The following is a 12839-nucleotide window of genomic DNA, read 5'->3' as shown; positions in this document are numbered from 1 at the left end:
CCACACACTGTAGTGATACACTATAAGTTTCCGGGAAGCCGAAGTGGTCTGGTTCTCTTAGTACTGGGTCTGATTCTCTTAGTGGTCTGGTTCTCTTAGTACTGGGTCTGATTCTCTTAGTTGTCTGGCTCTGCTAGTGGTCTGGTTTGCTTAGTGGAATGGTTCTCTTAGAACGGGGTCTGGTTCTCTTAGTGGTTTGGTTCTCTTAGTGGTCTGTTTCTCTTAGTGGTTTGGTTCTCTTAGTGGTCTGTTTCTCTTAGTGGTTTGGTTCTCTTAGTACTGGGTCTGGTTCTCTTATTGATCGGGTTCTCTTAATGGTCTGGTTATCTTAGTACTGGGTCTGGTTCTCTCCCTGGCCTGGTTCTCTTAGTGGTCTGGTTCCCTTAGTGGTTTGGTTCTCTTGGTACTGGGTCTGAGTCTGGTTCTATTAGTGGTCTGGTTCTCTTACTGGTCTGGTTTCCTTAGTGGTTTGGTTCTCTTGGTACTGGGTCTGAGTCTGGTTCTATTAGTGGTCTGGTTCCCTTAGTGGTCTGGTTCCCTTAGTGGTCTGGTTCGCATAGTAGTAGGTCTCGGTCTCTTAGTGGTCTGGTTCCACGTTTCTTTCCTGATATCAGGCGGGTTTACCTGCACTTTGGAGGGCGAGGGCTGGTTTATAAAGTGGCCTGCGAAGCCCTTTTGAACTGTGGTCATGGGCATTATAAACAAATTACGTCGATGGGGATATGGTGTTTCATGGCTGCTTCGACGGCTCAATCTCCAACAGAGCCATATTGCCAAGTACAGACTTGTTTCCATGGCTTAGAACATATTATACAAAGATTCAATAATTATTCTGAAGACATGGACAAAAAAAACAAGAATACGCAGATACAAAGATCACAGATAACAAGAACCACAGTGTAGCGTCCTGTAGTTCTACGTATCTGGAGACACAGCGGTGCAGATGAGGAAATAGATGATCAGAAGATAAATACTGCTCCTGGGTGTGATGAAACATCCTGTGAGGTCTACCAATTTCCCCCGAACAGAGAAGTACCGCCAAATACAAACTTGCCCCGACTAATAAATATTATATACTTTTAATGACATTATTCTGACTGAACTGAGAATAATATTGTTGTTAACACACTGCAATCGGTCTGCAAGTTTCCATCAGGGATTGTACCACAGCAAAAGTCTGTCTGCGTGGGTCACCTTAATGGACAACAAGGTGGAATTATGAAGTCTGAATCTAATTATGAGCTTGACATTAGTAATGTCCTAGTCTTCATGTTCCTTGAACTAGGTGTACTGAACCAGGTGTACTTGACCAGGAGTACTTTACCAGATACTGAACCATGTTTACTGACCCAGTTGTACTGAAACACTGAACCTACCACATCTACATCCCTGTAGTAGCTTGCATCAGATTAAAGACGATGGTACTGGCCTAGCAGGCGGTCAACAGAATCGCCCCTGCCTACCTCCAAGCGTTGGTCAAACCACACACCTCAGTTCGAGCGCTCCGCTCAACTACCTCAGCTCAAAGCCTTATACCAACATCGCTAAGAGCAACCAAAGGTTGAACAACAAAATCCCAACTCTGTTTTCTCACCGCAATGGAGGAACGAGCTCCCTGCCGACTTCAGGACCGCAGAGACGCAGAGTTCACCTGGAGTCTGCATAGCCTCGCCCCTTACCTCTCGCCACCCCTTCTCCTCCCTTAATCTCCTCAAAACATCCCTCTTACACACTTATTGTATGTTGTACGTCCTGGTTATTAATCCAATGAGTACCATTGACTGAACCAGGTGTTCTGAACCAGGTGCTGACCTATGTTTGCTGAACGAGGTGTACTGAGACAGATACTGAACTATGTTTGCTGAACCACATACCCTAAACCAGGTGTACTGAACCAGGTGTACATGTAATAAAGCAGGTGTACTGAACCACATGCCATAAAGCAGGTGTACTGAACCACATGTACTAAACCATGTGTACTGAACCACATGCTATAAACCTGGTGTACTGAACCACATGTACTAAACCAGGTGTACTGAACAAGATGTACTAAACCAGGTGTACTGAACAAGATGTACTAAACCAGGTGTACTGAACAAGATGTACTAAACCAGGTGTACTGAACAAGATTTACTGAACAAGATGCACTAAACTAGATGTTCAGAATCAGGTGAAGAGCCACCAGCTCTGAGACCGACATTTAGCACAAATATATTAAATAATTATTCTGATGACACAAGAGAAAAACACATGACCCACACACACACAAAAGAAAACACCCCCCCACACACACGCACGCCCACACACACACACACACACACACACACACACACACACACACACACACACACACACACACACACACACACACACACACACACACACACAGTGGCATCCTGTAGGCCTACCTATCTGGAGATGCAGAAGTGCAGATGAGGAAATGCATGATCAGAAGATAAATGAAGCTCCTGGGTGTGAAGTAACATCCTGTGTTTCACACGATACGCTTGATGGACTGGAGTCTGTGTAGCAGGTCGCTGCTGACGGGAAACGCTACAAAGCCTCGCTGCGGCTCTCTAGTTTCTCTTCCACTCCCTCACTATGTCTAGAGATATTTAAACATAAAAGATAGAGGGAGGAATGTGAGGGATTTCTTGGACTCAGATGATTCTTGCACTATTTTGGGGTTGTATCTTCATTGTTGAAGGCACTTATTGTGTACTTTGGACAAAAGCATTCGTTCAATGAATGTTGGAGCAACGTGCACGCTTTACCGGGCTCCCCACACGACCAGGACACAGGTTGATGTTGAGTAAACCAGTTTGATGCAGAGTTGGTAGAGTTTAACATGCAGGTATTCAGTACCGGCATGTTAGAATGTTTGGTGACGGCTGGTTTAACCTCTGAGCCTTGAATGTTCAATGCACCACAGCATCAACCAGTCTCAGTCTAATCAGTCTGACTCGGGCCAGGTGAGGCTGCTTCAACCATCAACCAAACACTCTGCAATGTATTTGAATGTGAGGGGGGTCCACCAGAATCGTATTTGCCATACCAGCCGTTTGTGAGGGACCAACCCAGAATACTGAAACAGAGTTTTGAGGAAAAGGGGTTTTGTTTGACCCAATAAATACAAAAACAGAAAGTTGAGAAGCGATTACAGAAAGATGACTGAGCTCAAAATATTATAAACATGAATTAATAAGGCTCAAGATATAACTGGTTTGTGTGGTTGTTTATAATGTTAGAATTTATAAGAGTAAAACAACATGACATATCTAGTCTTTGTAACTCTGATCAGCCGGCGATGATGACGTTAGTAGTACAGATAGTCTTCAAGCAAATGATACACATCAGTTAACATCGACTACTTGAACAACCCACGCTTTACATAGAACTGCCTTTTAGACTATGCATGCAAGCACACACGCACTGACACACATGTGCGCACAGCCAGGAAGCGCAAGCAGCTACACACACTTATTCTGCTGTTCCCATAGTGTGTTGAGTTAAGTTGTATAAATATTAGAGCTGTCAAGCGATTAAAATATTTAATCGTGATTAATCGCATTAATGTCATAGTTAACTTACGATTAATCGTGATTAATCGCAAATAATTTTTCTATGCTAAATATCCCTTGATTTTTTTGTCCCATAATTCTTCTCATTTTAATTCTCTTATCAACATGGTGAAGTGCATCGGCTTGCCTTGTGCAAATGATTTTTTATTGATAACAACATTGGCATACTGATCAAAACAGGACGATACAAAAAAAGAGCCTATAGTGCAATTAAACGACTGCTTTGAACAAATGTCATTCGAACATAGCAGTCAGGCTACTGCTTCTTTGTTTTGAGCCAAAGAAAAAAAAAAAAAAATCTTTTTTTTTATTTTTTTGTATAAAATAATTACGTTAATCGCGCGATAAAATTTTTAACGCCGTTAAATTTGGTTTGCGTTAACGCCGTTAATAACGCGTTTAACTGACAGCTCTAATAAATATGAATATAGTTCCGTCTTTAGAGCTTTGGCATCAGAGCCGACAGTAGACCAACACCTGCAGCGTGTAGAGGGAACAAGAGAAGGAACAAATTGTACACTCCCACCTTCTAGTGTACAATTTGACCACTCCTAGACATGTCCACTACATTCTAGTGTACAGCTTGACCACTCCTAGACATGTCTACTACTTTCTGGTATACAGCTTGAACACTAATTGGGTTAGGCTATGAAATTAATAATGATATTGAGTGTTTGCGTGTGCTTGCTTGCTTGCTTAAGTGCTTGGATGGGTAAAATGACGGCATCTGACTAGAGTAGAAGCAAACATTTCCTGACCTGTGATGGTTCAGATTGAAAGCGGATGATAAGTCAGAATTAAAACATGTGACGTTGTTTTCCTAGTTGATATAGCAGCGCTGAAGCCTGATAGCAGAAGCAGTTGAAGCTGTCCAGAGAGTAACCATGGCCACCAGCAATAAACTGGACTCTGGATCCTCTACGGGAGCTGAGGACATGTCTTTGGACTGGGAGCAGACCAAAAAGAGAAGATCTGGTAGGACCCTTCTGAGTGGATTTGAAAGAGATAAAACCTGTACATAGATTCGTTTTCAGTTGCATACATCTCAAGATTTACATTAAGCAGACAATTTTGGCCAAAGTGACCAACCTGATGAACAAGCGACCCCATAAAAGTATTCCTAGATTTATTCTCCTAAATAACGACGTGTATTTTCTCGACCCACAACACACATTTACAAGTAGTTGTGTGTTCGTTATATACATGGAAAAACTAGAAAGAGTGCAGAGTAGCTTGAGGGAGCAGAATACAGGTTTAATATTTTAATTATTTATTATTAGTGGTGGTGCAACGTAGCATGAGAGAAAGTACTTTTGTCTATCGTAGTATGTTTGGGATTTGTTACATATTTACAGGTGTAAATATGTTTGTGTACGTATGTAAACGTTTGTATATGTATAAACTGTATATATCTGTATGAATGTATCTATGTTTATGTATATATTTATCTATGTTTGTGTGTATTTGTACGCATGTGTATGTGTATGTATCCTGCAGGGGTCACCAACTATATTTATGTCCTATGCCAAATTATACAAAAAAAGCAATACTATATGCCAATGCTCATTTCAATGCATTCATTTGTACATCAAGTGGACTTATGGATTTACCACAATTATATAAAGTTTGTAATTAATATGAACATATCTCAAATTATGCCAAAATATTAGACTGGGTGCCCCCAGCCCTTTCTGCCGGCGATTTGAATTCACTCTGCAGGGGCAGGAGAGGAGCAATACATTTCTTTCCGTTTCCGATCTGCTTTAAATGGAGCCAATCACCAAGCTGGCTTTTCTCCCTTGAGTGCTATTGGCTGGTTTAACACAATGACGACAGGGAAGCGAGGCAAGCAACTAATGGCGTACAGAGTCGTATGAACCATAGATATATTAAAGGGGACTTATTATACCACCAGGTGTGAGTGTGATTAGCCTTACAAGCCGTTTCGAAAATCTGCCTAATATGACATCACTAGTGGGTGTGTCCACCTAGATCTGTGCTGGATAGATCTATCTACCAGCCTACCCAGTGGACTGAAGTAAACATTGCTCATCTATCCAGCACAGATCTAGGTGGACACACCCACTAGTGATGTCATATTAGGCCGATTTTCGAAACGGCTTGTAAGGCTAATCACACTCACACCTGGTGGTATAATAAGTCCCCTTTAACTAGATGCCTTAAGGTGGCGTCTAGAACATCACCATAGGCGGCCATCTTACCACAGTAAGCTGCTCGTGCTCACCCATAACATTGTCTTGGTAGTGGTACATGTACTTTTTAAATAACCATAACTTGCTCAATTTTCAACCGATTTACAAACGGGTTGGTTTATTACAAACGTTATTAACGTGGTTATGGTATTGTACCTATTTTGGAAGATTATTCTATTTTTCATTATTCTATCAAAAGCATGCAGTGTCATAACTACATCTCTGACGTTTATAACAAACCAAACCGTTTGAAAATTGAGCAAGTTATGGTTATTTAAAAAGTATGTGTACCACTACCAACACAATGTTATGGGTGAGCAGCTTACTGTGGTAAGATGGCCGCCAGTGGTGACGTTCGACTCCATTGGCCAGCAGCGTGGACGAGGCATCTAGTTAATATATATATATCTTTATCTATGGTATGAACTACGCCCATTGATCAAGCCTCTTGTGCTGAAGAAATGACAGCAGCCTCCCCAGACCAACATGCAATCTACGATTGAGCTTGGTCTGCAATTAGCCTGGCTACCAAAATACATAACCTAATATTTAATTGTGTGCTGTTGTGAATGACCCTGGTGACACACAGGCCACATGTTTCCCCCCCCCTTCGACAAGTGTATGTGTATGTATATATTACTGTATCAATTACTGTATTTGTGCATATTTGTCAATGATAAGTGACTATTAAGTTTGTTTTGCTTAAGTATGTTTAATTCCACACAAGAGCTACAGTAGCCTACCAATAATCACTTACTGATGTGTTCTCCGTAGAGGTCTTCAGATGTTTCTTCTAGACGGGGAGGGATTCTGCAGACTGGAGGGAGACTGTCTGGACTGTGAATGATACCCAAGCACTACGAATATATCACTGTGCACATTACAATGCGTGTGTGTGTGTGTGTGTGTGTGTGTGTGTGTCCTACTCCTGAACAGCTCTACGGTCATACGTTGTCACTCTGAGCTTCGTACTGCTGTGTATTCTCGTAACCTCTGTGCGCTATGGTGAGTCTAACTCATATCATCCTAAATATTAATACGATCATTATATTAGCAATAATAATATTAATTATTATTTATAATATTAATTAGAATAATCCAAACATTTATTTTGATTAAAAAATGATGATTATAAAAGTGATTCTTAATATAATAAGAACAATTATTATTTATAATTAAACTAATAATATATAGTCTTTTCTCAGTGTGGATGGACTTTGTTTTTGAGTAGCCTGTTATGTTTAGAGACAATGTTTTTCTGTTTGAGAGCTGATTTCTTCTGTACTCTGCCCTGTCCTAGACTCTGTGACACCTCGGAAGGGGGGGAGAGAGCACTTAATGAATGAACTTGGTAAGTCTTTCTTTAAAAAATGCTATCTGCTTTTGGGATTTATGTTTGAACATCCCCTCTTCCTTATAACTTTAAATAATTGTATTGGAAGGCTAACGGAGCATACAATTAAATAAAGGATTCTGGCAGCATGGTGTTACTGAAGGTGTTGTTAGTATCCTCCTGCAGCAGGGGGAGCAGTGGAGTACAGAGGAACTTATATTGTGGTCTATTAAGGTCATGTTTCTATTGTGGTCTACTAAGGTGGGGTTTCTATTGTGGTCTACTAATGTCAGGTTTCTATTGTGGTCTACTAAGGTCATGTTTCTATTGTGGTCTACTAAGGTCAGGTTTGTATTGTTGACTACTAAGGTCAGGTTTCTATTGTGGTCTACTAAGGTCATGTTTCTATTGTGGTCTACTAAGGTCAGGTTTCTAGTGTGGTTTACTAGGTCATGTTTCTATTGTGGTCTACTAAGGTCAGGTTTCTAGTGTGGTTTACTAGGTCAGGTTTCTATTGTGGTCTACTAAGGTCATGTTTTTAATGTTGTCTACTAAGGTGGGGTTTCTATTGTGGTCTACTAAGGTCATGTTTCTATTGTGGTCTACTAAGGTCATGTTTCTATTGTGGACTTCTAAGGTAATGTTTCTAGTATGGTCTACTAAGTCAGGTTTGTATTGTTGACTACTAAGGTCAGGTTTCTAGTGTGGTCTACTAAGGTCATGTTTTTAGGGTTAGGGTCAGGGTTAGGGTCAGTAATGAAGACAGTAAGAAAAGCAGTTCTGTGTTTGTTAAGGTTTTGCTTTTACATTCAACAGTTGATTGGACACGAATCGGCTGGATTTATTTCCACAAGAGTTTCTACCTTGTCTCTATTACCAAGAGAAAGTGGACGGCCAGTCGAGACTACTGTCTGCAGAGAAATGCAGATCTGGTAGTTATTAACAGCAGAAAAGAACAGGTGACAGAGGCAGTGTGTGTGTGTGTGTGTGTGTGTGTGTGTGTGTGTGTGTGTGTGTATGTAACTCTAAAATAGCAATCATTGATATCAACCATTAAAAACAACAAATGCCAACCTAGTGTACTAGTGTTAGTAGTCTAGGGCATGTTCGTAGGCTGTCGACCCATGGACTTTGCATTTGGGCTTTCAAACAGCTAGTAAAGTACTGCTCAACTTCAAAATTATATGAAGCATGTTTACCAGGAAAAGGAGATGTTCCTTGTACCCCTGAAATTGTATGTTACATTACAATGTGCTGACCCGTATTAATGTGTTAGATCTTTCAAAGACTTGTAATGTAGAATAAAATAAAGCATATAAAATGTATGTGTGTGAGCGAGCGATTGTGTGGGTGTGTGTGTGTGTGTGTGTGTGTGTGTGTGTGTATGTGTGTGTGTGTGTGTGTGCGCGGGGTACATTCAGTCAGCTTCATGACAACATATACTATTACTATTGTAAACAGGAGTTTGTTAGCAGATTTAAGGGTCGTTCCTGGATTGGACTGAGTAAGAAAGATACAAATGGGAAGTTCAAGTGGGTGGATGATACCAACATGACTTCAAGGTAAGGCTGATGACTCTTTTCAGCAGCATCTCTTCTCTTCACTCTGTGACAGTGACACTTCAACCCTGGTCAACTTTCTATTCCTTGTGGTTCTCAGTTGGGTACGCAATAAAACACATCTTGACGCTCCAGCAAAAGACTGTGTAGAATGGGGTACTAGCTTGTCTGCAGGACCGTGTGACCAACTGCAACACTGGGTCTGTGAGAGGGTCATAGACCTGGATCATCTGGAAGCTGAGCTGAACAAAGAGGGTCCGTAGACTTTGTTCATGAGTTTGGGAATAATTCCTCCGTTCTATTCGTTGTGCAGTAGATACAGTAAATATACTCTTTATGAATGGAAAGGTGGTTGGATGTCAGTGTCTGTGTCTACTGGTAATGCAGGGTTTAGGTGTTTTCTCACATGAAACCTCATGTTGCTGTAACTGAATATTATGGGTCGCCCTCTAATGGACAAGTATAGCGAGTCAGTGAGGTCTGTTTGATGGTGCATCTCTAGATACGTGTTGTAAACATTCACTCATTTCGTCCTGGTTTCTTCTGGTTCAGCAATGCCCACGATGGCGGAGGCCCCCATCATCGCAGAGTTCCGCTCCTCGAGCAAGGTGTTGCCCGTTGGCCAAGCGGCCCGCTTCAGCTGCGATGCTGGCGGCACACCGGATCCCACAATCCAGTGGCTCCACAACGGCAGGCCCCTGGAGAGGGACGGCACAGACGACCAATCAGAGGCCTGGGTGGAGAGGGGGTTCCTCTTTGTCAGAGGGGTGAGCTCTGGCGTGACCACGGTCTGCTGCATGGCGAGCAACAGTGCTGGCACGGCCAATCACACCGCTGAGCTGCTTGTCTTTGGTAAGATCTGGATCCAAGAAGAGATGTTGGTTGTTGATGTATTTATTACATTGTTGTTGATATAATCATAACATTTCTGTCGATTTATTTATTATTGACGGATAGATATCAAAGAGCTCTTTTAGTTTTAGGATCATTTGAAGCCCCCCATACTTTCAAAGCCGTGTGACTTAACTTGAACTTGTGGTTGTGTTTGAGACACAATGAGAGCGCTCACACCGGCTCCGACATACAGCCGCGATAGAACCTCCAGCACTGTTTCAAACCTTGCCCCATCACCAACCATCATATTGACACAGAACCAGACCTTGAATCATTCGTGTGTTGTCCTTCTACGACACAACGCTCCATGGCACTCTGATGTGCCAGAAGAGCAGTATTACATTCAAGCTGTGTCGGACTGAGAGTGGATCTGAAAGAGATCGACAGCACGCAGCTCTGTCTCGTGACATTGTGGTTTGGCTTTTGGGAGCGCTATTCAAATGGTTCATTCTGTGGGGAGAACCCTGCTTTTATTACTAGTAGGCTGATGATCTTATTCTCATTAGAATAATATTTTTGGTCAAAACATCTGCTTTGTGTAGGAAATACCTCATCAGTCTGTTTCTGTCTTCAGAAGCTCATCATGTCTTGTTCTCCCGTCAGATGCCTGTGAACTCCCACTGGACCCAAACACAGCCCACAAAGAACTCTCTCTGTCTGAGGACAACAGAAAGGTGAAGCGGGTTGAAGGGAACCAGTCGTATCCTGATCACCCAGAAAGATTTGACACCTTGCCCCAGGTGTTGTGTCGAGAGGGTCTGACTGGCTGCTGTTACTGGGAGGTAGAGAGAAACGGAAGTGTTGGTATAGGAGTGACCTACAGAGGAATCACAAGGAAAGGAGGGGGTAATGATAGCAAGCTTGGAGGGAACAACAAGTCCTGGCTTCTTGATTGTCACAATAATCGTTACACTGCCTGGTACAACGGTAGTACAACTGACATAGATCTCGACCCCTCTGACTCTAACATAGTAGGAGTGTATCTGGACCGGCCTGCTGGCTCTCTGTCCTTCTTCAGAGTGTCCCCAGATGTAAGAGGGTTATACATACTGACACACATCCACACCTTCCATTCCACCTTCACCAAGGAGGACCTCCTCCCTGGGTTTAGGCTAGTGGATGTTGATGCCGCAGTGTCTCTGTTGTAGCCACACACAGACACAGACAAAGACACACACATCTAAGAAAACACACACACACACACACACACACACACACACACAAACACACACTTCACCTCTCAATCTTCTGCTGCTCTCTCTCTCCATCTTCTGCTGCATTCTTTCTGTCTCTCTCTCAATCTCCTGCTGTTCAATATTTCAGTTTTTTGCTTGATTCTTATACATCCTCAACTATACTCCAAATGCTACATTTTATTTGGCATCGGAAAGGTTTGCATGATAAACCACGACAGGAAGAAACTTTTAAGATATTCCATGGGGTTAACTATACAGGTTATACAAAGATGTAATTTACAATGTAAAATGTATTTTTTTTTTTATTTATAAACCTGTAAAAATATCTAATGTCAAAATGTCTTACAATATTTTGTATATTTTCCGACATATCCAGTTTTGTACTAGGGGCCTCTGAAATTTTTATTTTGACATGCCTAACATGGAACCTGACTTAAAGCAGATTGTATATTGTATTGACAATGCAAGGGGTCTTTAATGACTTGAAACCAAATAATGATTCCTTGTGTTATTTTGGCAACAACACGGCAGTAGAACATATTCAGTTATTAAACATGTTTGCACACCTTTTTATGATTTGAAATGTCTGCTACTTCTATTATTTTAGTCCTATGGTTTATTGTGTACATGTAAGGGAAAACTTTTCTGTTGTACTTGTTAATAAAGCATATGATGATAAAGAACTCAGTGGCTCCATATGAATTCTCCTGTGTTCAGCCGATGATTCTTCTAGTTTAACTCAATAATACTAACGTAAGCGCCTTAAAATAACAATAAACGCATCAGAAATTATTTAAAACTACAATATTTGTTGTGAGCCTCTCAGCCAACAGGGGGTGCGGCAGCCCCCTCAGCACAATACTTCCAGAGCCCGTGTGGATTTGTACCCACTGTGGGTAGCTTTGGATGAACGCGTCTGATGAGAAACACCAAAATACACATCTCCTAGGGCTGCTTGGTTCTAGAAAAAAAAATCATAATCACGATTTTTTTGGTCAACATTGAAATCACGATTATTCAAACGATTATTTTTGAGTTTGACAAACATGATGTATTTATTCAGCGTGTCTCTCCTAAAATACACTTTGTAACTGAGAACATTGAAATTTCGCAGATATGTTTCCAGCTGTTCTCCCACAACACTCTCCTATGTCTCTGACTGTATTTCTTTGAACATCTTTCTTTATTAATATACAACATAGGCCGGCATTCTCTACATAGCTAACTAGGGTTGAGGGTGGAATACTTCTACTCCCTGAATCCCACATGGGGATAATTCTACCCCATTAACCTGGGTCAGTCACTAACTAAATCTATAAGTCCATGTGGGCAGGAGGCCGCCACTCTTTAGTAGGGTACAACTGGAGCAGTTGTCTCTAGTGCAGTTGTGTCCTGCACGTGAGGGTAGATTTGGGTAGATTGACTTCTCCGTGTGATTAGATTACAAATGTAGGAGGGCAGTAGCCCAAGCATTGCCTTGTAAAGGTCCCATGACACGAACATTTGATTTTATGAGGTTTCCTAACATTAATATTAGTTCCCCTAGCCTGGCTATGGTCCCCTAGTAGCTAGAAATGGCGTTAGGTGTAAGACGAGCATTAGGTATCATGCTCCACCTTTGAAAATGAAAGGTCAGACGCTCAGATTTCGACCCCATATGTCGTCATAAGGGGCCAAGTTACCTCTCCTTTCTCTGCCTTGCCCGCCCAGAGAATTTGGCCTGCCAATGAGACAATGAGCAATGACTGTGCGAGCGCTGCCGTGTTCTTTTGGAAAAAGTCTGCCGAGTCAAGATCGCTTTAACTCACTTTATTTGGTAATGTTTGGACTAGCATACTATGAAGCAAAAGGAGGGGAATTGTATAAGCACGCGTGGAGATACACTTAGTAGGGCATCAGAAGGATGCGTTACCTGGAGCGTTCTAGCCCTCTGGGCTATGGGTTGTAACTTTAATACTGGGCAGGCGTGGACTTAGTTATGTGATCTGATTGGCTAAGCATGGTGCTGAACTCCCGCCTCTCTGGATGTTGTCTGTGTCTCTATGCTGCTCCCTTGTGGCTAT

At 41.9% G+C, this 12839-nt stretch overlaps 1 protein-coding gene across 1 annotated transcript; it reads left to right on the top strand.

Moving 5' to 3' along the window:
• Positions 1–4373: 4373 nt before the first annotated feature.
• On the top strand, positions 4374–11459 carry LOC132460849 (uncharacterized). Its single transcript, XM_060055782.1, has 8 exons — positions 4374–4556; positions 6731–6799; positions 7095–7145; positions 7944–8086; positions 8589–8689; positions 8787–8941; positions 9239–9538; positions 10184–11459. Exons 1-8 carry the CDS (start codon positions 4466–4468, stop codon positions 10726–10728), a joined length of 1455 nt encoding a protein of 484 aa, XP_059911765.1. The 5' UTR covers positions 4374–4465; the 3' UTR covers positions 10729–11459.
• Positions 11460–12839: the final 1380 nt, after the last annotated feature.

This window comes from Gadus macrocephalus, chromosome 1 (assembly GCF_031168955.1).
Source record: "Gadus macrocephalus chromosome 1, ASM3116895v1".
Classification (NCBI taxonomy): Eukaryota; Metazoa; Chordata; class Actinopteri; order Gadiformes; family Gadidae; genus Gadus; species Gadus macrocephalus.
This window is presented reverse-complemented; position numbering and strand designations above follow the sequence as displayed.

Coding starts and splice junctions, on each gene's coding strand:
- LOC132460849 (XM_060055782.1), top strand. CDS start 4,466: ATGGCCACCAGCAATAAACTGGACTCTGGATCCTCTACGGGAGCTGAG. Junction 4,557..6,730: donor GACCAAAAAGAGAAGATCTG/GTAGGACCCTTC, acceptor ACTCCTGAACAG/CTCTACGGTCATACGTTGTC. Junction 6,800..7,094: donor CGTAACCTCTGTGCGCTATG/GTGAGTCTAACT, acceptor GCCCTGTCCTAG/ACTCTGTGACACCTCGGAAG.